This window comes from Lynx rufus, unplaced genomic scaffold (assembly GCF_022079265.1).
Source record: "Lynx rufus isolate CCGP_SWC_20201006 ecotype Redwood Valley unplaced genomic scaffold, mLynRuf1.p SCAF_1, whole genome shotgun sequence".
Lineage (NCBI taxonomy): Eukaryota > Metazoa > Chordata > Mammalia > Carnivora > Felidae > Lynx > Lynx rufus.
In genome coordinates, this window is record NW_025814823.1 from 125,489,220 (window position 1) to 125,514,745 (window position 25,526).

At 39.3% G+C, this 25,526-nt stretch overlaps 1 protein-coding gene and 1 pseudogene across 3 annotated transcripts in view; one reads left to right on the plus strand and one right to left on the minus strand.

The window, feature by feature from the left end:
• GPBP1 (GC-rich promoter binding protein 1) overlaps positions 1-4,474 on the plus strand; it is a 76,677-nt gene extending 72,203 nt beyond the window's left edge. For all 3 annotated transcript variants that reach the window (XM_047086787.1, XM_047086780.1, XM_047086797.1), the window contains one exon: positions 3,518-4,474. In XM_047086787.1, coding sequence (XP_046942743.1) covers positions 3,518-3,676 — 159 coding nt within the window. In that variant the 3' untranslated portion in view covers positions 3,677-4,474. The remainder of the gene's footprint in view (positions 1-3,517) is intronic.
• Positions 4,475-14,631: 10,157 nt separating this feature from the next.
• On the minus strand, positions 14,632-22,532 carry LOC124509624 (proteolipid protein 2-like; annotated as a pseudogene).
• Between the last annotated feature and the right edge of the window lie 2,994 nt (positions 22,533-25,526).

Below are 25,526 nucleotides of genomic sequence, written 5' to 3' on the forward strand. Positions count from 1 at the left end.
CAGTCCCTGGCGGACGTTGATTTGTTTTATGTCACCATAGCTTGCTTCTAGAATGTTTTTAGTAATTGAACCAAGCATTAATTATATAGGCTTAGATTTGGCCACTTTCATGCTTTTGAAACTCACCCATGTTTGGTGAGTTACTAGTCCATTGTATGGATTTACCAGTTTGTGAATCTCTCTAAACAATTTGTTCTGAACTAGGAAAAGGCCATCAAGAGAAATCTACCAGGTGCTTGTAACCTCGTGATAAGTACAAGGTAGTAGTTTCAAAGAATACAAATACTGTCTGACTGAGATAGTTGGCTTTAAACATTGTCATAACTGGGGCAGGTAGAGAAAATCTTACTAAAAATGTGGTAATAAAATATGACATAAGAATTTTGTGCATACTGTATGTTGGAGAGCAGTGGCATGTAAGTATAAATTTTTCTGAACCGATGATAAGGACGTGGATACGTCTGTTAATACGATATTAACGATTACCTCTCATTTGACATGTAGATGCCTGAAAAATCATTAGGGCTTGATACTGTTAATAAAAGGATTTATATTTTATTTGATAACATAGGAGCATCTGATTTCAAGCTCCTGTTTTTAAATTTCACAAACACCAAATAATCACTATGCCTGAGATGTTATGGACTTTACATAGATGAGCTTCTTCATAGAGTGACAATTAAATGAGGGTAAGAAGTGTTCCCACATAAAGCAGAATGTGATAGTTTTCAAAATATTTAAGGTGAGGGCAAGAGAGAGAGGGAGAGCCAGCATGCATGCATACGTGTCATGTAAATCCATCAGATGTTTCGAGTGCTTACTGCATGCCAGGCCCTGACCTAGAATGGAAAACCACAAGATTTTTGCCCACATAGAACTTCTATTCCTAGGATTAATCTAGGCATTAATTCCAGTTGTATTTTGGGAGAGTGTATCTGAGGAGTTGGATTTGAATTGGCCTTTGACAGGTAAGATGAGGGAATGACATTCCTTCTGCAAGGCGTGAACAAAGGCAAAAAGAGTAGAATGTATGTTGGGATTCACAGTTCTTGGAGCATGGGGCAGAAAAGTTATTAATGAAAGATTATGGTAACAGTAATAGGGTAAGTGTTAAGTCCTGGTTTATTCTAGGGAATCCCAGTTTGTTATTCTGCTGTGGTTAGTAATAGCAAGTGCTCACTTTCATTCTCAAAAGTGCTCTTATTTGAATGATAAGTTACATGGCCTTCTAATTTAAGTAAAATTATATGAACTCTTTTTAAAATTAAAAAAAAATTTTTTTTTTTTTAAATTTTTGAGACAGAGACAGAGCATGAGCAGGGAAGGGGCAGAGAGAGAGGGAGACACAGAATCTGAAGCAGGCTCCAGGCTCTGAGCTGTCAGCACAGAGCCTGATGCGGGGCTTCAACCACGAACTGTGAGATCATGACCTGAGCTGAAGTTGGATACTTAACTGCCTGAGCCACCTAGGCGCCCCAAAATTATATGAACTTTTAATGCCTTCTAGCTATTGTGCTAAGTGTATTTTTATAGCATTTGTATGAAGTAGGCACTGATAGTAGTCCTGTATAGATGATGAAACTAAGGTGCACAGAGGTTGTGTAATTTTCTCTTGGTGGTAACAGTTTATTAGTAGTAGAGTTGGAAGTTGAGCCCAAATCTGGCTGATATCGTATTCTGGGAGTTTAATCAAGATACAAGGTTGGAAAATACATTGGGGTCCTGTTATAAAGGTGCTTGTATGCCATGCCAGACGTATAGATTGTGTTCTATGATTAGAAAGTTCTGAAGGTTTTTTAGGGATGTGAAACAGTCATTTGTACATGAGGAAGTACAGGTGTAGTGTGAAGTGTACCTTGGAAAACTAGAATCAGGATGATCAGTTGGGAATATATTGTAGTAATTAGAGGAGGGATAAATGAGGGATAAATTCCTAAAGTAGAGGAATGATAGTAAGAAATGGTCTTGATGAGACTAAGATCTGAAATAGAATCAGCAGGATTTGAAATTTCAACCTATGAGCCGACTATTGTTTGATTATCAACAGAAATAAAGGAGATTTTTAAAAAGAACACACTAAGATGTTCTTGGGGCCAGTGCAGACATTTAGAGAAAATACATGTATTTTTGTTTTTTTTATCATCAGTATTCTGCAGCTGATTGCAAGGTGTGGTAAGATTAGGCAGCGTTGATGATAACTACCTGAAAAGCAAGGGTAGAACTTTGGGGGATGGGAAAGGTGTACCTTTAAAAAAGGGACAGAGTGTATTTGTAAATTTGTAATCATCACAGTGGCTGAGAATACCAGAGGATACATACATAGGCCTTGGCTTTTCTCAGTAAAGATGGTAGGAGGTTATTTGTTCAAAGTGAAGGGGAAGGTAATTTTAAGATAAGTTCAAATTGTAGAATTTAGGTGGGAAAGAAAATCTGCTATGGAAAATAGAGAATTAAATAGGGTAAAAGGAAAATTCAGGGCTAAGACTCTAGACTTGTTATCTCTTGTTTGTCGGGTCTGTAACAAAAGTAGCTATGATGTAAGCAGCCCTTGTCATTTGGACCCTAACCTAATACAATTAAAAAAAAGAAGCCCTCTAGAGTGTCAAACTTAAAGGCAGTTTCCAATAATATTATGTAGCTGGATTTGGTCTTATAGAAGGTTGTATTTAGGGATTTTGGTGTAAATTTCCAGAGTCTCTTTTTCCATTAAAGAAATGGAAGACCAGAGTTAATAGAGTATATGTTAGCACTATTAATTTTGTGTCTTTCAATTGCTTCCAATTTGGATCCCCCCCCCCCATATGTGATCTTTGGACCCTGTTGTTATTTATTACCATACTAACCCTTTTATTTCTGATTTCTCATTTTCAGAAAGAAAAGACTAGTTTTTTCCCCCCAGTATCAGAATGTCTTCGGTTAAGCAAAGGGTTCTATTTGATTTTGTTATTTTGTGCACCTTAACTTGAATACTTAGTACTGGAATAGTTAGTATTCTTCTAATTCTGCAAAGTGTGAATAAAGCGGTTTATAGGGTGTGTTAATAGCCTAGTTTGGTCAGAATAATAAAAACAGCTAAAGCTTTAATGGCTGCTGATTATTTTCTGGTTAACATCTGAAGGTATTTATTACAGCTTTCACTTAAGGAAATGAAAATTTGGGAATGCTTATTAGTACCTTAACAAGTGATAGTGGCACTCACCCTGTCTGTATCTACAATCCATGTTCTTTCTACTATGCTAATACACACTAATTTTACTTATTTTTTGGTTTGATAGATGTTAATTGTGGTTCTCTCAAAGGTAAAGGTTTATTCCTGGGAAATATTTTTTAGTACAGTTGGATCAATTACCTATATTTAACTAGTTTTTCAGAAATGATACCATCTGGGATTTTCAGGGTAGAATACAATTTTATTAATATATTCATGTTTACTTTGAATTATTACAGTATTTTTAATTTAGAAGTTACCCCTGGAGGATAGATTGTTTATTTAATTTACTTATTTTTGATCTTTTAGTTACAGAAGAATGGTCTGAGGAAAAATGGTATTTTGAAAAATGGCCTGATCTGTGACTTCAAGTTTGGACCCTGGAAAAACAGCACTTTCAAACCCACTATTGAGAATGATGACACAGAGACAAGTAGCAGTGACACATCAGATGATGACGATGTGTGAAGGATTTCCTAACAGCTTTAGAAATTTTAGTGTGATACATCTCTCATGCAGTTTGGGGTGAATTGTAAAAATGAAGAACTATAATTTATGTAGTAAAATACCCCATTAGAAGATGATTTTTTTGAGGGACTTCACTATGAAGAAAACCAAGAATGTTGTGTTGGGCTGTGTTGAACATTATTTCTTTGTAAATGAATGTTGTAGAAATGAGGACTTTGGTTGATCCAACATTGACTATCTTCATCACTGCAGCATTTCTCTGACTAGCAATGTGACGATGTAACAAATGAGATTTTCTCATTTAATAATAAAAAATTGTGTAATGTTTTGCAAAGCTTCTGTCTTAAAATGTCCAGGTCTTAAGAAAAAAGGCAGCTTACACTGTTTGCTTGCAGAGTCATATCTTTTCGTACAATGGAAATCCTCAAGTCCACTTTGTGCCCCCCCCCCCCACCCCCAAAGGACAATGTAGCATGTTGGCTAAAACTGGAGCAAAGTGCACTAAAACATTAATTTCCTGAACTCAAGTGTTGTACTAGTCACCTTTTAAAACATAAATTGCTCTTTAGCCATTTGTAGTTCAGTAAACTTTACAGGAAAGACTTGACACACTTTCTTCCAAATTTTAAGAGACGATTTTCAAGAATTTTATTTGGGTATGTTGTCAGACCAGGACTTTCAGACTTGATGGAAGAGTCTTGTGGGAAAACTTATTTTGATAAATTATTACACATGCAGAAAAACTGATCACACTGACTGGATCTGTCCACACATGGAAAATAAACTGGATTTTCAGAAGATTGTCGTTCTCTGTAGTGTTCAAGGTATTGGTGTCTAAACACAATGTGCTTTATTTGCTTATTAAAACAAAGTTATACTTTCTTTATTAAAGATAGTGATTACTTTCTTAGTTTAGAAAAAGAAAGTTAATGGAAAATAGCCTTTTTATTATCAAATGCTTAACAAGTTTATTAAATGAATGTTAAACAGTCACTTTATTTTTCACTTGCATATTAATTTTAGAATCATTTGTTTCATTGCTGACTGGAAGAGTAATTTGGCTCTGTATATTTGTATTTTGATTTTTCTGGTTTTGTTTACCTGCATTTGCTTTTAGCTTCCCTCATCCCATTTCCATCCATGTTTAAATATATGTTGATTGTAAAGAGTGTAATCTCAGAGCAAAAATGTAGGTTTTAGGTCAGGTTAAGCTAATTCTCAGAGTTTTTTCATGTTTTAAATTGTATTTTCTCAGAAGGCTGCAGTGTTTTTTGCTGTTTCTACCTCAGGATCCTGCCCAGACCCCCCCCCCCCCCCCAGCTTTCAACAGAAGCCAGATTTTTTGTTCACACTGAGACTGGTAGTGATGGGGAAATTAAAAAAAAACAAAAAACAAAAAAAGAAAAACCACAGTTTTACCCCACAAAACCCAGAGGATGAGTTAGAGTGGTAACAAAGTGTTATATCTAGCTTAAAGTTCTCTTTTAAATTACTATATAATATGCCACAATGCAATCTAGTCATCAAAAGTTAAATGTAGTGTTATGGCCACAGAAGAACTAGAAGTATGTTTTGACAAAGCTCTGTCAGTATCACATATTGAATGTTTGGGACTCTTAGATTGCACCATTTGGTTAACAGATTAATGAAATCTATCACATGGAAAATGTATTTGGTAACAACATAAGCTAGAAGGGACCTGAGAAATTTGGTTTACATTAAAATCTACCTGTGTCCACGGAATAGCTTTCAGGAAAGATTTCTTAAAAATGTTCTGGCATTTTCTGCTTTATATTCAGATAAAATTTTTTTTGGCCTTAATTCTCATTTATCAGTAGTTAAGTAATGTTTATCGTGCATTCACACATTGATAAAGAATGTGTTTAGTAGTTTACCTTTTATAAGCATGGTAAGATACGGTCGTGTGGTTATTCTACTTATTAAATGATAGCTGCAACAAGTTTGGTTACTGAGCTGGTGGATCCATACACATGTATTTCAATAGAACCATTAAAACTTAGCATAATTTTAACTTGCTGTCTGAATAATGGGTAGCTAGTAAACAGTTTGGACCATAATTGAAATGGAGCTCACCAGCACAGAAACTAGTTCAAGTGTACATCTGATGTGGAATTGTTGAACTCTGAAATCGACCAGGGAGGTATGAAAAAAAAGTACTTTGGGCCGCTTCATACTCAGTTTCTCTGTAGCAAGTTATTTTTTTACAAACCACTTTATTAAAGTATAACTTGACATAAACTACACATTTAAAGCATATAATTGGATAACCTTTGACTTGTGAAACCATCACTGCAATCAAGGTAGTGAACAATATATGTCACCCCCAGAAGGTTTTTGGTGTTCCCTCCTTTGTAATCCTTCCCTCTTACTACTACCTCCCTGCTCTCAGCTACCCCTGTTTTTTGGTATGAAATGTAATTAATGAACAAAAATCTTATGGTAATGGGTTTAAAATAGCATTTCAAAAATTGTATCTTATTTGCTTTATATTAAGATAAGGATTAGAATAATTTATATTTCCATAAATATTTCTATTGAAGTTGAAATAAATGTAGAAGTGTTAACCTAAAAATAATATTGATTTGATAACATCAGATTTGTATTAACTATTAAAATTCACTGTCTTGAAGGGCCTGATTCCTATATACAAATACTTTTAAGTTCCTTTTACTAGTGTTTATTATATACTGTTGTTAAAATATGGTTATATGAACATATTTTAAACTTAGTAACATGTCAGAAATGACTTGTTTTTGACCCCCCCCCCCAAAACCTATAATTAACCTGATACCACATTCTCATTGCTCCGTAATCTACTCACAAGTTTTATAAAAGATGTTTGATTAAGAAGTACTCTTATTAGAATCTAGGTACCTGGATTAGGAAAGACACACCCTTTAGAAGTTTTTTTTTTTTTAAATGAGATTTTAATTTTATTTTGGCTTATTACATGATAAACTTCAGGCTATATTGCTTGGGCTATTTAAATAATAGGATATCACTATTTGAGAGCTGGATATTTTTTTTTAAAGGTTTTTTTTTTTTTTGAGGTTTATTTTTGAGAGAGGGGGACAGAGGATCTGAACCAGGCTGTGTGTACACAGCAGAGAGCCCTATGTGGGGCTGGAACTCATGAACTGTGAGATCATGACCTGAGCTGAAGGCAGACGCTTAACCTACTGAGTCACCCAGGTGCCTCACGGCTCTTTAATAGTTCTGTTTCTGGAGGTTATAGTGGCCACCTAGCCATAGGGGATGGGTGGAGCATATCAAACAAATCTTTATTCTATTTTGCTATTTGATGATACTTCCTTGCTTTAGGACTGCATGCTAGAACTTAAAAAAATGATGATCCAAAAGACATACGATTGTTACAAAATATGGCACTTTGGGACACGTGGACCTGAAAAGTTTTTAGTTAAGAGCTTGGAAAAGTGTAAGTCAGTACCTACTTTAAAAGGTTTTGTAATTGGGTTTTCCTTGTTAAGAGCCATAAATTGTGCAGTTAGTCATTTGATGATGTTTAATTTAGCCTGTAGGTTTGCTCCACTTAACCCTTGGTATTTGTAGAAACAATCTGGCACAATGATTGAAGTTTATAGCATGTCGAATGCTAAGATCTTTTGGAAGGACACTTCTGTGGCATGTTCAATGCAATAGTATCCTATTGGTATGCATAAGAGCCCAAGGAGTAATGATTCCCAAACTTGTCTGTACATTGGTGTCACTAGGAAGCTTTGAAAAAATGGTGAATCTAACGTATTGACAGGTAGTAGTATGGTGGAAATAGTCACACTTAGGTTTGAAAACTGACTTTGCACCTTAGGATCTGTGATTTTAATCCAGATACCTAATGCTTTTAGATGTTAATATCCTGAAGAGTTACTATGAGGACAAAAATCATGTAGACCACCTGATGTAAATCCTAGGCACACAGTAGCTGTTGTGTAAATTTTAGCTTCACTGCTTAATTAATTTTCTTCACTCCTTAACACCATGTTATTCAACATGAAGTCCAAGGAACATAGAGTGTATCGTTTTAAAAGTACATGTTAGATTACACAGGCAGATCCTATTCTAATTGGTTGTATATGACAAGAAACATCCGGTTGAGTTCTCTGAACTAAAATTTAGCTATTTGAGTCTTTGCTTCATTTTTTGGCATTATCTTCAGCTATAAATTAAGCTTGGTCTGATTTAATATTTGAAGTCAGGTTCACCAGTTTCCTGAAATGTAATCGTTGTACTTTTAATGGCAAATCACGTCCTTGTGAACTAATTACAAAGATGGAGTTCAGTGCTTTCAAATCTTTAAGAATTGCATTCTACACATCATGCTTTTTGTGGAAATAACAGTTGTAAGCTGGAGTTTGACCAGCTACCTCCACTACATTTCTCTCTTTTTCCTTTTTCTGGGATGCTAAAATGAACAGATAATGGGCTGGTGAGTTGGGATGAAAGAGAACCTTTCTTTTGGCTTACCTTCTTTTGTTTTAAGAGTGTGCTTTCGCGTAGGGGAGGAGCAAAGAGAGGGGGACAGAGGGTCTGAAGAAGGCTCTGAGAGCAGAGCACCCAATGCAGGGCTCAAACTCACGAACCATGAGATTGTGACCTGAGCCAAAGTTGGATGCTTAACTGACTGAGGCCCCCAGATGCCCCTTGGCTTACCGTTCTTAAATGGACATTATATTAATAGAACAAGCTCAGTGAGACTAGGTGACGTTGTTGATCTGAAAATAGATCATAGGTGCCAGCCTTAGCATAAGAGGTTTATGATTCTGTAATGGCATTTTTATTTAGATGTAAGCATGCTTTTTCAATAGGGAATATACTTTTGTCATCAAAGCCTTAATTATGTTTTAATGTTTAATGACCGAGAAAAGGGCAAACTGGCATGAATTGTAGTCATATTGCAAAATAGATAAAACTTAAGTGTTGCAAAGTAAGAATAGAGACCATCTCTTGTGCCTAAAAAGAGGCATAGAGGTTTCATGTCACCTGTTAAGATGTATGCAGTTTAATTTTGAAAGATAGTTTCTCAGTTGGGTGTTGGCAAACTTTCTGTAAAGTCTATAAAGGGTAGACAAATATTTTTGCCCATATAATATCTTGCAACTGCTCTGCATCTTGGCACAAACATAATACCTAAATGAATGTGTCTTTTGCAATGAAAATGGCCAGCTCGGGGCAGTAGTTTGGTGATCCCTCTTCTAAATATTAAGGATCAAGTATCTATAAACTTTAAAGTGAAAGAGATGTGGTATTGGATCATTATACCATTACCAGGATGATTTCTCAGTCTTAGGAATTGCTTAACTTAAACGTGTTTATTTATATTAAAGTTTGTTTTGAGAGAGCGACAGAACCAATGGGGGAGGGGCAAAGAGGGAGGGAGAATACTAAGTAGGCTCCATGTGGTCAGTGGGGATCCTGATGGCAGGGCTTGAACCCATGAACCATGAGATCATGACCTGAGCTGAAACCAAGACTGGGATGCTTAACCAGCTGAGCCACCCAGGTCCCCCAAATGTTCATTTTTGAGAGTGTGAGCGGAGAGGAGCAAATGGGGACAGAGGATCTGAAGTAGGCATTGCCCTGATAGCAGGGAGCCGGATGTAGTTCTCAAACTCATGAACTGTAAGATCATGACCTGAGCTGAAGTTGGATGCTCAGCTGACTGAGCAACCCAGGTGCCCTAGAAATTGCCTAACTTTTAAGAAATTAATTTTGTCCTTTTTAGTAAACATGGTTGTAGTATTGTGGCCACACAGGATAAAATATATTGCATACTGAATCACATGGAAAGAAATGCATGTTTATCAGTGCAATACAAACGAGTGTTTTAGTGAGAAAGTGGGAAAACCTTAGTAAAACACAGGTACAGTTTTAAAGGAGAAAAATCTGATTTATTTCCTGACTTCTGTTACTCTGCCAGTATTCTCTACTTAGCATTTTTATAAAGATAAAAATTTTTGTCTTTTTGTCATTGGTATTGTGCCACTAATAATATAGACCATTTATTTTAAAGAAAGAGACTGTCTTCCTTCCTTTGGTGGAAATAAGAGCTTTTCTCTAAAGTGAGGGAAGTATTTGGTAAGGAGAATGTCAGCTCTGTTCTGAACATGAGTTGAGAAACAGAAGCATCCCTTTATCAGTAACAGGGCATAAAATGGGACAAGAGCTCTCAAATAAGTGAGGGTACAAAGTTTGGTATCGGAAGTTGCTATTCCAAGGCCTCAGGTTCCCCTTAGAATTTTGGTGCCTGCATTGAAGTCTGGTGGATGCTGGTTAGACAAGACCCAGATAATAACTCCGGTAATTGAGGTGATGAAGTTAAGTCTCAGTGGTGCATGCTTCAGGCTAACAACTGGGCATGTAGAAGAGGGCAGTACTGAAATTCTTCCTGGAGTGGAGGTGACAGAAAGATCTCGTGTCTGATAGGGGAAAAGTAGGGTTAAAAAAAAAAAAAAGTATTATCAGTGTATTGAATCTGAGCCCAGGAACTGGACGTCGGGAACACCTTCCTCAGCTAGTGATGGGATTAAGCCACACCAGAGGTACCACACATGGGCTCTAGGTCCATAGAATAGGGAACAAGTTGCTTCTGGTTTCCTTGATCTGTTCTACTGTTTGGTTGGTTGGTTTCGATAGCATTGATTTCTGCTCTAATCTTTATTATTTCCTGTTTCTGCTGGTTTGGGGTTTTATGTGCAGTTCTTTTTCCAGCTCTTTAAGGTGTAAGGTTAGGTTGTGTATCTGAGACCTTTCTTTCTTCTTCAGGAAGGCCTGGATTGCTATATACTTCCCTCTTATGACTGACTTTGCTGTGTCCCAGAGGTTTTGGGCTGTGGTGTTTTCATTTTCATTGGTTTCCATGTACTTTTTAATTTCCTCTTTAATTTCTTGGTTAGCCCATTCATTCTTTAGTAGGATGTTCTTTGGTCTCCCAAGTATTTATCTTTCCAAATTTTTTCTTGTGGTTGATTTTGAGTTTCATAGTGTTGTGCTCTGAAAATATGCCTGGTATGATCTTGATCTTTTTGTGCTTGTTGAGGGCTGATTTATGTCCTAGTATGCGATCTTTTCTGGAGAATGTTCCATGTGCACTCAAGAAGAATGTATATTCTGCTTTAGGATGTAATGTTCTGAATATATCTGTTAAGTCCATCTGGTCCAATGTGTCATTCAAAGCCATTGTTTCCTTATTGATCTTCTGTTTAGATGATCTGTCTATTGCTATAAATGGGGTGTTGAAGTCCCCTACTATTATGGTATTATTATCAATGAGTTTCTTTATGTTTGTGATTGATTTATATACTGAGGTGCTCGCACATTTGCAGCTTAGTTACAGCATTTTTTAATTTCATCCTGACTAGTTTTTACTTCTTTATCTCCGCTGAGAGGAATTCTAATCTATTTTCAACCCCAGCTAGTATTCATATTATCATGATTGTAAATTCTGCTTCAGACATCTTGCTTGTATCTGTGTTGATTAAGTCCTGGCTGTCATTTCTTCCTGCTCTTTGTTTTGGGGTGAATTCATTTCATCATTTTGAAGGAAGAAAAGTAATAAGAAAAAAAAGATTACAGGTAAAAAATTAAAAACAACACACACAAAAAATCAAATAAATGATGCTAGATCCTAGGTGCATTTGGCCTGGTTGTTGAAAGATGCTTGATATATTAGAGAAAAAAGGGAAAGATAAGAGAAGAAAAAACAAATGTTTGGAAATTTGAAAAAATGTAATGAAATATAATGAAATGAGGGAAGTAAAATAGAATTTAAGAAGTTTATAAAAAAGTAAAAAGTATAGTAGAAAAAAGTTAAAAATATTTTTAATAAAAATTGAAAATAAAAAATTTTTTCTTTCTGTATTCAAGAAAAAGCAATGAAAAAGAGAAAAAAAATTGAATAGATGGACCAGCAAACAGATTGAAATACGATTGAAATGACATCGTTTTCCCCTAGAAATCGGACTATGAAGCACTTTATATAGTCCGTAAACTAAGCAGGCAGAGAGACTTCTGTTCATCAACAGTGAGGTTGGCCCCGTTGGGCATGGCTTAGTGTAATGGCTCCATTCTCCACTAGATGGCGCTGCTTAGCTTACTCGGGTAGATTGTGGCGCTTGTAGGTGTGTGCGCACATGTGCTGGAGGGGTGAAAATGGCGTCTCTCAGCTACCAGTCTCTAGTAGCAGAGGTCTGTTCTCGATCAGCAATCGGGCACCCGTCGTCTGTTTCTGGCTTCCATCTACACTCCACTTTTACACTGTGACCAAGCCGCCAGATTGCCAGGCAGCATCTTTCTTCTGAGTTTTATCACAGATACGGCTGTATTTCCCAATCCCTCACTTCTGAGGGACTGCGGCTTTCACCTGCTCAGACCTTCTGGGGGAGGGTCTCACCGAGCAATGGCCAGGTGCCGGCCAGGCGTGACTGTGCTGCTGCCGATTCCCAGAGACTGCAGCTGGGTGCCAGCCAGCCCCAGAAAAAGTTAACACGATTGTGTAGCAGCAGTACTTCAGGGATTATGGAAAATCACAACACACATTTGGTACTGGACTTCACCCTTAACGTCCTTGTGCCGGCACCAGCAAATGCGGCTGTTCTCTGGGGTCCGCTGGGACGTTTGCCTGTGGGGAGGCCGCATAGCCTCTACCAAATGTCCTCCCAGGAGGGGACCCAACTCTCCTCATGTGGTCCACGGACCCAGTGGACCTCCCTCTCTGATCCTGGGGATTCGCCCTTCCCATCACAGCACCACCAGGTATCCAGCTGTGGAGTTTCAGACTCTGCCCTCCCCGTTTATAGACTCTTAATGGAATTTAAACACTCTCCTTTCTCCTTTCTCCCTTTTTTGTTCAGTCTCAGCAACAGTTTCCACTTTTCCACTTTCTCTCCAGCTGCTTTTGGGGGGGGGTGCTTCTCTCATACTCTCCCCCCATCTTTGTCCTCTCTCCACAAGTAAAAACAGTTCCCTGCACAGTGCAGTTCCCTGCACTCCACGGCTTCTCTCTCCCCCAGTTCACCTCTCTGTGCCACATATCTGCTGAATTCTGTGGTTCAGCCTGTGCAGATTGTTGTGTTGATCCTCAAATGAGTTTTCTAGATGTGCAGGATGGTTTAGTGTTGACCTGGCTGTATTTCATGGATGCAAGACGTGAAAAAAAAACCCCTTCCATGCTGTTCCGCCATCTTAAACATGTTCTTCTTTGAACCTTAGACCAATTGCTGGAGTGTAGTGAATAGCCTTAGTACTCCCCATTCATACAATCTGAAACTCAAGGAGGTTAGCAAACTGCCCAAAGTCTTCCTGCTAGTATATGAGTGCACTGGAACTTGAATGAGGGCTTCTAATTTCCTAAATCATTGTGCTTTTTACTATATCAGGCAACCTTAATGAAGCAGTTAGGGCCAATTCAAAGATATTGGATGGCTGCAGAGTTCTGTCACTGAATGAAAAATCTTTTACTAGAGTTCTTGCAAAATGGTTTGCTTGTGAGGAGAGAGTGAGCAGTGGCGGTATTCAAGCAAGAATTTGGTGACTGGTTTTCATAGATACTGTGAAGGACCTCTTGCATTTGGGAAAATCTTGGTGCTGATCACTGTCATGGTCCTTTTGACTTAGATTGTTTGGTCTTAAGGAAATTAAATGTGTTAGCTCATACTTTTAAAGTTTACATTATTTTTCATTGTGATTCATTTCAAAGTTGTAAGAAATGTAAGCTGCTTTCACTTAGATGTTTCATGTAATTTATTTGCCTTATGTTTTCTGATAGCAAAATGTGAGTAACATGACCTGGAATATTTAGCCTTATGTGTCTGTCCCAGTGCATCACACAGAATATTAAAAAGGCATGCACTCAGGTGTTGAAATCTAGCAAAATTAATAACTTTTACTGTTTTAGCAGAACATTCCTCTTTTTTAAATCTTTATTTATTTGTTTTGTGAAAGAGAGATGAGAGGGAGACAGAGAATCCCAAGCAGGCTCTGTGCTGCCAGCGTGGAGTCAAATGTGGGGCTCAAACCCACAAACTGTGAGATCATGCATGACCTGAGACAAAATCAAGAGTTGGACGCCTAACCGACTGAGCCACCCAGGTGCCCTTTTAGCAGACATTCTTAAAAAAAAATTTTTGGGGGCTCCTGGGTGGCTCAATTGGTTAAGCGTCCGACTTTGGCTCAGGTCATGATCTCAAGGACTGTGAGTTCGAGCCCCATGTCAGGCTCTGTGCTGACAGCTCAGAGCCTGGAGCCTGTTTTGGATTCTGTGTCTCCTTCTCTCTCTGCCCCTCCCTTGCTTGTGCTCTGTCTCTCTTGCTCTCAAAAATAAGTAAAACATAAAAACAATTAAAAATAAAAATGTTTAAATGTTTATTTTTAAGGGAGAGAGAGAGAGAGAGAGAGAGAGAGAGAGAGAGAGAGAGAGTGAGCAGGGAAGGGGAGAGGGAGAGGAGACAGAAAATCCAAATCAGGCTCCAGGCTCAGGGCTCCAACTCATCAACTTTGAGATCATGACCTGAGCCAAAGTTGGACACTTAACTGACTGAGCCACCCAGGCGCCCCAAGCAGAACATTCTTAAATGACTATTTTCCCCCCTCACCTTCCTATTAGTGTCTGAGAATTAAAAAATAGAATTATTACTAATACTGTTTGGTGTTACCACCTTGATTCATAGTGAAGTACCAGCAGTTTACCCGTTTATTTTCTGCCTGGACTATGCACCCTTACCTGAATGTTAAGGCCTCCTTTTGGATACTGTAGAAGGAAGGGAGGCATAGGCACACGCATAACGACGGCCATACCCAGGATGGCACTTTTACTTCAATTAAAGGGCTGGGAGTTGGCTGGGAGTGTTGTGGGGCTGGGGAGGAGTTATTTAAATGGAAGTGTTATTTGCAGGTTGCAGAGAGAAATGAAGGGAGTTCACCTACATGGCACCATCTTCAGGTTCAGTAGGGGCTGCTCTATGTTTGTGCTACGTCAACTGGAAGGTGATGTAAGGGCATGATAGCCACAGAGGCACGTACTGATTAGGCCCGTACCCCTGCAATGATTTTGGAGTGGTTCTTCAACAAGGACAAAAATAGAGGTGATCAGGTAGAGGATGGCTGCTATGAGGGTTCAGAAGAAGTCACTTCTAGGCCAGTGATGATTTGTATCTTGGTGTGCAGGTCACACATGTAGATGACAAAGAAGATAGCAGCAAGGATCATCTCCATTACTGCCAGGGAGGAGTGTCCTGGTGTGGAGGCACTGAAGCAGATCAGAATCACCAGGTACCATATAATCTCAGCAAAGAGGAGAATTCCCTTTCACGTTCATGAAAAGTTGGTACAGGATGCCCACCAGCTGGAGGCTGACAGGGGCTTGGAATCTGGCACGGGGTGGGCCGGAGTCCCTTGGGGCACAGATCTTGCTTGCTTGTGTAGTCAGAGATGCTTGCACACCCTGTCATCTTGCTTGCTGTCTGGCCAGAAAGGGGGCTCCTGTGGCAAAGGAGGGACTGAATCACCTTGCTACCTTAGAAATTTCTTTTCTTGTTTTTTAAATGTTTTAATGTTTATTTATTTTTGAGAGAGAAAGAGAGCATGAGGCGGAGGAGGGGCAGAGAGAGAGGGAGACACAGAATCTGAAGCAGGCTCCAGGCTCTGAGCTGTCAACACAGAGCTCGATGTGGGGCTCGAACCCATGAATCATAAGGTCGTGACCTGAGCTGAAGTCAGATGCTTAATTGACTGAGCCACCCAAGCTCCCTTGTACCTTATAAATTTCTTAAGAAACAGTATATAAACGCATTTCATTAGCAGAGCAATAACATTAGTATGCCTTGAAGTCTCTGGAAAACACTGTACATGCATGAGAAAAGGAAAGTGACAAAAGTGAAAACATGTTGGTATTATAACAAAAATAGTGTGAACTGAACCAACCCTCAAAGAGTCTCAGAGATTCTCAGGAACCTGGGCCCTAGTTAGAGAACCAGTGTCGAGGATAGATGGAATATACTTACACCAAATGCCAGTAAGTAATTCAAAACATGACATTTTCCTCTGCAGCACTAAGACCACTCCCACCAGACCTTGAACTCACTCACTGAGGGTACTGATCATACTTCATTTTTACTTATATCCTTGTTACACCTCCTTGTTCATAAAAAATGAACAATGCTTAATAAATGTTCATTGAAGAAATTTGAGGAACTTTTTATTTCAGAAAACGTGGTGAAAATATTTTTAAGTCTTCGGTGCCCTCAGGTGGCATAATATTGCAAGGCAATTTAGAAAAATACTGCACGTATTATTTTTTAATCCTTAAACCCAGTTTGAGTTTAGGTTGCTACTTCTATGTGTTAATAAATCTTTTCTTCCACCCCAAATTATCTTGCATAATTCAAACAAATTATTTGGATATATTCCATCCCTCATGTGAAACAAACAAATAGCCTTCATTATATAACAAAACCATAAATCTGTATGCCCTTTGATCCAGCACTCCTCAGAAAAAAATGGCAGGATGTAAAGTTCTGGTTCTTTCTTTTTGCTATTTCATATGAGTGTATATTTCCTCACATATACCTATATTTTTGCCACCATATTACACATAAATGATATGTGTATGTATCATATACCTATATAATATAGTAGCAAAAAGTCAGTAGAAACAACCGAAATGTTCATAAATAAGGGAATTTTGAATAAATTATGATACATCCATTCTATGGATTATTGTGAACCTATTAGAAAGAATGAAGTATATCTATATGTTACCTGAGGAAGTATCTTTGAAATATTATTAAGTGAAAAAAGAAAATTGTAGAATATTATGTGTAGTTTAATCCTATTTTAGAGAAATAAAGAGGAGAAAGAAGTCTATGTGCATCTATATTTGTGTATCTTTGAACATAGAGAAAGTTATGGAAGGATTCTTAAAAAAATTTTTTAAAACTATGCATTTTGTATGTGTGTATTATATATAACACACATATATATACGTTATATATAGTATATACACATATATACATATATATTATACATATAATATATATATATATACACATACATATATATATATGTGTATATATATATATTAACCAGAGGCCATTCTCTACCATTTCCTAAACTAGTTTGGGATTAGAAGGGCAGAACTCTTTGGCTGACTCCAGTCCTACTTCCCCTATCCTACTGCACCGAGAGGTGGACATTGCAGATGCAGAAGTTAGGGAAGGATTCCTAAGGTTGATTACTTCTGTGGAGTAGGGATTGGATGGGGATGGAGACAAGATTATCTTTACATTAATTTTTAATTACTGATGTAATTAATGAATCCATATATTTGTAACCTGGAGCCTTTGCATACCACTCCTGGCCCTCTTCCCTTCTCTCTCCCTTGTTATCTGTTTAGTATGTGGCCTTCCTGATATTTTCTGCATATTTACATGGTTATTTATGCACATGGAGAGAATTTGTAGTATTAAAAAAAGTACATGACACCATGCCATATGGATCTTTCTACAATATACTTTTTTCCCTTTACTGTTTTTTTTGGATATATATCCATGTTAGCACATGTAAACTACCTTATTCTTATGAAATGCTGAATAGCTTAAGTAATCAATCATAGCATAGATAATCAACCATCTTTTTGGCTCTTCCCTTGCTGATGGGTAGTTAGATTGTTCTCATTTTTTAGATATTACAAACAATGTTGCAGTCCCCACCCTTGTAGCCTTGTATACGTGTTCCTGTTTTTCTGGGAGAGTCACTAAGTGGTGAAATTGCTGGGTCATAGGGTATGCAATTAAAAAAAACAACAACACAGTTTTAGGGCACCTGGGTGGCTCAGTCGGGTGAATGCCCAACTCTTGATTGTGGCTCAGGTCATGATCTCACTGTTGGTGGGTTTGAGCCCTGAACTGGGCTCCACAGGGACAGTGCAGTGTGGAGCCTGCTTGGGATTCTCTGTCTCCCTCTCTCTCTGCCTCTACCCCATTTGTTCTCTCTCTCATTCTCTCTCTCAAAATAAATATACTAAAAAAAAAAAGTTTCAAAAAGGATTTTGTGGAAAGGATGCTATGACAATTTAAAAATGAGTCTAAGTTTTAAAGCCAGCATGTATTCCAGGTAATGAAAAAAAAAAAAAAAAAGAAAATCCTTAAAAGTCTTTGCTAACTCTCTCTAGACGTGTGAATGAGATTAGGTGGATTTTTGCCTGTCTAGTCTTTCTCTAGGGATTCTTCCCATCTGAGGCAGGAGGTAGAGAAAGTCCCCTCAGACAGCAAAGACTAATGAATCTTCAGAGAACTTATTTCTGACCATATGGCATCTGGAACTTAACTGCAAGGATGAAAAAAATCTTTAAATTTACCATTTGGTATTCTTTCACAGTTTTGGCATGAGAGAAAAGCATCTTTGAGCACCAGATGATTTTATTGATTTATTTACTTTGTTTATTTTTCTTTTAAAGTTAATTCTACCCCTAACATGGGGCTGGAACTCACAATCAAGAGTGCTCAAGAGTCACATGCTCTGCCAACTGAGCCAGCCAGCTGCCCCAAGATTTTGAGTATGTGAAAATAATGGCTGAGGGAAAAAAGTTCTTTAGAATTCATAGAAAAGTGTCAAATGGAAATGTTTCCTTCTATGACACCACCAGTTGTTGTAGAACATACTCAGATAATTTAGTGGCGGTTTTAATAGAAATAAAACTACTCAGCTAATGAATTTGTTAGCTTACAGGATGTTCTTAGGGAAGACATCCAAGCAGTACTTTCATACTTGTTGACAAGTGCATCACTTACCAGCAGAGGGGGCCAAAGAGCTTTCCATGATTGGGAAAATCCCTGACTACAGAATTCGGGTCAGGATCACCTTTGCCAGCCTAATGGTGCAGCCTATACAGTGTTTAAAACTTTGGTGTCCAAGAAACAATGTCATAGCTTTCATTAACATTATTAAAAATTTATACATAGAATAACATATGCTTATTTTTAAAAATGTAATACTAAAATATAATGCTAAAAAAGTAATGCAAAAAATCTTTTTGTATATAAAAATAGAAAATGATACAAGATATACCTACACTCTCCACTCCTTCATTCTCTTCAATTCTACTGTCCAGGGGCAACCATTTTCAACTCCTGTTTCTTTAGCCTTGGAAAAAAAAATCATGTATCTTTTTCATAATACAACATCAAAGCACAGATTTAAAAAATACAGAAGGAAGCTCGGTGAAAAATATTTTTTCTCTCCCACTTGTTTCCCCAACCTCCTTTTTCCCTTCGCTAGTGGCAGCCATTGTGAGCAGTTCATTGACTATCCTGCCAGAGGGAATCCATTTGATGCATCTTTGACAAAATAATTGCAGAAATGCAATACATGCATATGGTTCAAAATTCAAAAGCTTCCATTAGGAATTCAGAGAACAGTCTCACTCTCACCTCTGCCTCTCAGAGGTAACATATTAACTCATATTTCTGAATTTATCAATCTGAGACTTTAGCTACTGGCTTTATATTAAGGTAGATGGTTGGCCTCTGGTGTTCCCATCCTCATTCCCTTCTCCAATGTCCTGATGTAAACATAACGATGGCATCATTTTGTAGACCATACTTTTTCACTGCTGAGCTTAATATTGGGAGTGATTTTTCCTTTCGTTTTTAAAAAAAAATTTTAATGTTTATTTATTTTTGAGAGAGAAAGAGAGACAGAGTGCAAGCCAGGGAGGGGCAGAGAGAGAGGGAGACACAGAATCCAAAGCAGGCTCCAGGCTCTGAGCTGTCAGCACAGAGCCCGACGCAGCGCTTGAACCCATGAACTGTGAGATCATGACTTGAGCTGAAGTCGGACTCTTAACCAACTGAGCCACCCAGGCGCCCCCATAATTTTTCTTTTCTTATATAATATTTAGTTAACCCGGTGTTAATTGCTTCACTTTTTCATTGGCTTCACTTTTTTATGCACTTGGCCTTGATTTTGCATGCATATCATCCGATTTGCCAAATGCCAATGATATTTTCCAAATTAGCAAATGTATTTTTTTCCCCTTCTCTGTCTTCTTGCTTTAGGCTGAACTGCTTGTGCTCTGAGCCTGGACAGAGCTCCTGTCCTCCAACTTGCCTTCATCCCTTAACCCTGTTGGAGCTCCTTTTGCCTGGGTCCCATGTGTTAAATTAATTAAACAAGGAGGCCACTAGACTGAAGAGGTTCTAATGCATTATGGCCTATGCAAACAAACCAAAATCTAAGCCCATAAATACCTCAAAGTTACAAAATTGAAATGCTAAAGACAACCAGTCACAGACCGCCAACTCGCCTTTAAGTTATAACCAGTTAGATGATTTCCTTTCTTTGCCTCCACACCTTCTCCATATAAGTTTTTCCCCTGCTCCTGTTGGGGAAGCCCTCCTGCCCACCTCTGGTTTGACACTGCCTGAATCAATTTTGGCTTTAACTCTTAACAGTTTTAATGTTTAATGTTCAGTTTATCTTTTAACACATTTCATTTTCTGTGTTTATTCCCTTATTTGCTGGAGGGAACTTCCCAAGGACCTTCCTAAGAGAGAGTGCCTATTTAATATTTTGAATTCCTTTCAAGTCTGAACATGTCTCATTTCTTGATACATACTTTGGCCTGATGTGTATATGTCTAGGTTGGTAATCTTTTCCCTGTGAAAGTCCTGGAAAGATTGAGGACATAACATGGGTGCTCAGTTGGCCACAGCAAACCAAGTGTTTGTGTCCCTTTATTTGTCGGAGGATTCCTGAAAGAGGGGCCCCCTGGGAATCTTTGGAAAACATCTTCAAAACACGAAACGCAGAACCAGCAGAATATCTTTAAGTAAATGGTTTTGTAAGGGGAACGTTATAGAAAAGGCCCCCTTCTCTTTTGACCTTGTCCCATCCTCAATGCCAGAATTAAAGTGGACACTGTAGACATGGAAAGGCTGCATTTTAGAGAAATTGACAGGGAAACATAAACAGGATGTGGTGGCTGCCTGGCTACGCAGAAGAGGATCCAATAGACTACCAGTGATGGTGTGAGCTTTGCACCTGGCCCTGCTTAGGGCAGATGAGCAACAGAAGCTTCTTTCTTTCTCCACTGCCTCCACCCCTCCCATAATGGGGCTCTTTCACCTTGGGTGCCAGATCCCAGATCCCTGTATCACCCTGATGGGCCCCTTCTTGGCCCCAGACAAAATCCTTGACTCCATTGTGCTTCCCTGCTCTTCTCTGCTATCAAAAATTGACTTTTTATTTCTTTTTTTAAAATTATGTCTTGGGGTACCTGGATGGCTCAGTCGGTTAAGTGTCCAACTTCGGCTCAGGTCATGATCTTGCGGTCCTTGAGTTTGAGCCCCGCGTAGGGCTCTGTGCTGACAGCTCAGAGCCTGGAGCCTGCTTTGGATTCTGTGTTTCCCTCTCTCTCTGCCCCTCCCCTGCTTGTGCTCTGTCTCTCTGTCACTCAAAAATAAATAAACATTAAAAGTATTTTAAAAATTCTGTCTTTTAGATGTTGTATACACATCAATCCTTGCTCCTGTAGTAGTTCAGTGGTTCTCAAATCTGAATGTTTAGTGGAGTTAGTTGGGGAGTTTTAAAAAATACAACTGTCCCATCTCTACTTATTCACAAGGTCTGGCGGTGAGGCCCAGTAGTCTAGACACTGCTCCACAGATGCTTGGCCTGATAGGGAAGTGCTGGAGTAACTTATGGCTTTTCTTAGGTAGACAATTACCCTCTCCTTAAAGAGACCATGTTGAAGTGACATGATGGTGACTTTTGTGGTTATGGCTTTGTCATGTGGTCCTTTGGAGTCCTTCCTGCTCCCATGTTGATGGCACTGATTGGTGACTGACAACTAGGAGGAGAAGCAGAAATTGTGTTTCTACTGTAAGCAACTGTCATGTATGTGGTAAAAAGACCCTTGTCTTTTTTTAAAATTTTTTTAATGTTTAGTTTTGAGAGAGAGAGAGAGAGAGAGAGAGAGAGAGAGAGAGAGAATGAGCAGGGGAGAGAGAGAGGGAAACAGAATCTGAAGCAGGCTCCAGGCTTTGAGCTGTCAGCACAGAGCCCGATGTGGGGCTTGAAGCCATGAATCACAAGATCATGACCTGAGCCAAAGTCGGATGCTTAACTGACTGAACCACCCAGGCTCCCCAGAAGACGCTTGTCTTTAATTTAACCGAGTTGTCTTTTAATTTGGCTGTTTCAGTGACACTCGGGGGATAGTTATCCTTAGAAAGACTGGGAGGGAAAAGAAAATGAAAAGTTAATAAGGATTATTATAAGGATTTGTTAAAATTTTTTGATAAAATAAAATGAACACGAGGGGGCAGCAAACCACTGCTCAGAGGAGGGTCTGCACAAAATTCAGTAGGGCAAAAATTGTTTTCTTAAAAATTTCATGTGTTTGTTAAATATCTTCTAAAAAAGGTGGCCCTGATATCAGAACCACTCTTCCCTGAATGATAGTTTCAGTCTTTTCAATGTTCCCTTCCACATTATCCTGATATCCCATATCTTCTCATGAAGCACATTTGAATGTGATACTTGACACTTGAGTGTTTCCACACACTGGGGCCCTCATAGGGAACCCTCCTCGTTCCTTTCCCAGAGACTCCTCACACTGATCCTCCAAGGACACTCCATCTCTTCTGGAAAGAAGCAGCTTGGGTCGTTCACTGACTGTATCTTGAGGGATGAGGAAGTGGAGGTCTTTGAGTATGGAGTTGACCAAAGCCCTCACACAGGTGATAGCACTCAGGCAGACCCGATCAGGTGTGTATGTGTGCTGAGGGATGACCCCGAGGCCCTGCGATATACTGAGGGACATTCTGGATAGCCAAAGGCTAAGGGGTGTATGGCTAGGTATTTTATTCTACATCACCTATGTCTGTTTCCTCTGCTAACTCTGGAAGTTATTACCAGGTTATCTTCTTAACTAGAACTTTCCCATAGTCCATCCAAACATGGAAAACAAAAACAAAAACAAAAATGATGTCCTGCATTTTTACTGTTTAAGTGGACTGATATGGTTGTTTTTGCTGAGAGGAAGGAGTTTTTCAGTTGGTATTCATAGGGCCTTGGTACCATATGATGTTTTCTGGTAAGTACTCCTAGGGGAGACTCCACCAGAGTGTGGGGTGTTTGTTGGGTTATGGTATTCTCTTCCATGAGCTGTGTGACCTTGAACATGTCACAGAACCTCTATTTCCTCATTTGTAGAAGGAGGGAGTTAGCCTAGAAAGTGGCTCTTAATCAGAAGTGAAGACCAGTGGGTCTGGTTCGAAGCATGTAGGTCCCCAAGCTACATACTCTCCCACAAAGTCACAGTGTCCACAGGTGGGCCCCTGGCATGTGTAAGTGGCTGGTGGGGGCAGGGAGACTGGGAACTTAGCCTACTCCAAGTGATTCTGGATAGCTCCCCAGGGGATGAACACTCAGGTTAGGATATTGCAAATATTCCTTCTAACAGACATTCATTCACTCATTCATTAATTGACCAAAAATTCAGCAAAAATATGCCGATGTAAAGGTATTTATAATTCCATTTGGAATTCAGATCCACTAAAAAGTTGCCACAAAGATTATACAGAGCATGCCAAATACACACATGAACTGTTCCAATAAATATAGTAATGGGTACTTGGTCAGGTAACATTAATATCATTATTTATTTTTTAAGTCTCAGTGACCTGATAGTAGCTGATGAAACGAAACCCCCTGGGACATATGAACCAAGAAGTGAGTGACACTGAATGAAGTAGCTGCTCCATGGAAGGTTTTGGAAAGAGAATCTGAAGTTCTGTGCCAGATACCCCTATGCCGCACAGCGATGGTGTGATCTAGGCAAATTGTCTTGGATTTCTTCATCTTTCTTAATTACTCCTTTCCAATGGGGATTATAAAAACTTCTGTTTATTGCCTGGGATGAAGACTAGGATTAAGTGAGATCACGTGTGCAAACACACTTTGTAAACTATAAAAGCCACAGGCCTTAATAATAATATTGCCTTCCCTGCCATCTGGTCTTCTATCAAGCAGGAGTGGTGAGAATTTTCCCCTCATCCTGCATCTCTTAAAGACAGCAGTAGACTGAGTGTTTTTTTTTTTCTTTAAATATATGAAATTTATTTGTCAAATTGGTTTCCATACAACAGCCAGTGCTCATCCCAAAAGATGCCCTCTTCAATATCCATCACCCACCCTCCCCTTCCTCCCACCCCCCCATCAACCCTGAGTGGGTTTTTAGTATGCACATGGTGAGTGGCCACTCTGTGTTTTCTCTCTTTTACTTTCCATGAACCACAGCAGTGCACATTTCCATGTGCTCGGCCTCAGCCAACTCCTCTCTGAAGTTCCCTTCATACAACATCCATCTCCTCCACCAAAAATTGTGCCCTGTGGTCCAAAGTACCTCAGCTGAAGCCTTTTCCATTTTATTGTTTAGTTTCCCTGTAAATGTTAGGCTTGTGGTGAACTGGGGCCTTGGAGATACAATAGCTCCATTTTGGTTTATTTGGGTTAAGATTCCTGAGAAAACAAAGCTGAGTGAGCCTGAGAAAAGCTGACCAATGTGTCCTGCATTGTCCTCCTCATCTCTCCCTTGAGGGGCAGGGGACTTTCATATCTTTGTCTTGGGCTTCAAGGTAAGCCTTTCTTGCTTCAGATATTGAGGGTCTTTTTTTATGCTTCTTCATTTCTAGAGTGAGGAGAGGGGTTGGTGCATTCATTTTACAAGAGGGAAGGAACATAGTATTTAGCAGGAGAGGCATTCTGGGATCAAATGGACCAAAGAAACAGGTGTGGAGATGCCATAGCAACTGCTGTTGTTCCTAGGGAACATGGTACCCTGGCCCCTTACAGTTTCTTCCTAAAGGAAGGAAGGGAAAGGAGGCATTGGATGACCTGATTCAAGATCACTCGCAATGCTAAATTTGTAATGAAGTCTCTGCAAGGCGCAGAAGCTGTGCACTTTCTTTCTAATTTTACAAATCACTGGGGGAAAGTTCTGGCCTCACGAAGAGAACTGAGGAGATGGCCAGCCCTGTACCTCTGCCCTCCCAACTCCCCTGGCCCTATGTCTTCTCAGTCACTCTCAGTGGGCAGCTGGCTCCTTCCCAGGACACATGCTCTGCCACTTAACAGTGATCCCCAGATGAAGACAGATGGGGAGTCAGGGTCCTTTTTATCAGCGCTGAACTTGGGATGGTTTCTGAGTTTCAGATCAGTGCTTCTCATACCCTCTGTAGGGGAGGATCAGCTTAAAAACGGTCCTAGTCCATCACAATTTTGACAGATATAACACAACTGTCAAATTTCTATAAATGTTTCAGAAGACTTGCTTTCAATTGCTACCTGAAGCCATTCTGTAACAGTTCTCATCCTGGGACAGCTGTATGGGCCGTGTTTTGGGAAGCACTGCTCTGGAAGACTGTGAAAGGCCACACTCTCCAGTCCAGGGCTCACCACTGCTGGGCTGGGCAGGGTGCAACTTCCATGCCTCAGGCCCTTCACCTGCAGATAGAATAGGGGAATGACAGGGCCTGCCTCCTGGAATTGTTGTGAAAATGAAGTGCGTTAATCCACACCGACCTCTTTGAACACAACTTTGCTATTATTAAAGTGTGAGCCAAAGGCCAGTCAGTCTCAATCGACAATCAGCTGTTGATGTTGAAGGTGTTTGTGTCCCTGGGATGGTAGCCAAGCTGGTAATAAGGGCAGAACTTTGAGCCAGCCGCCCCTGCTCATCACAGTAGATGGCAAGACCTCCTTTCTCACCCATACTCATTCAGGTGAGGTGGAACTGCAAACATTTCATGCCTTT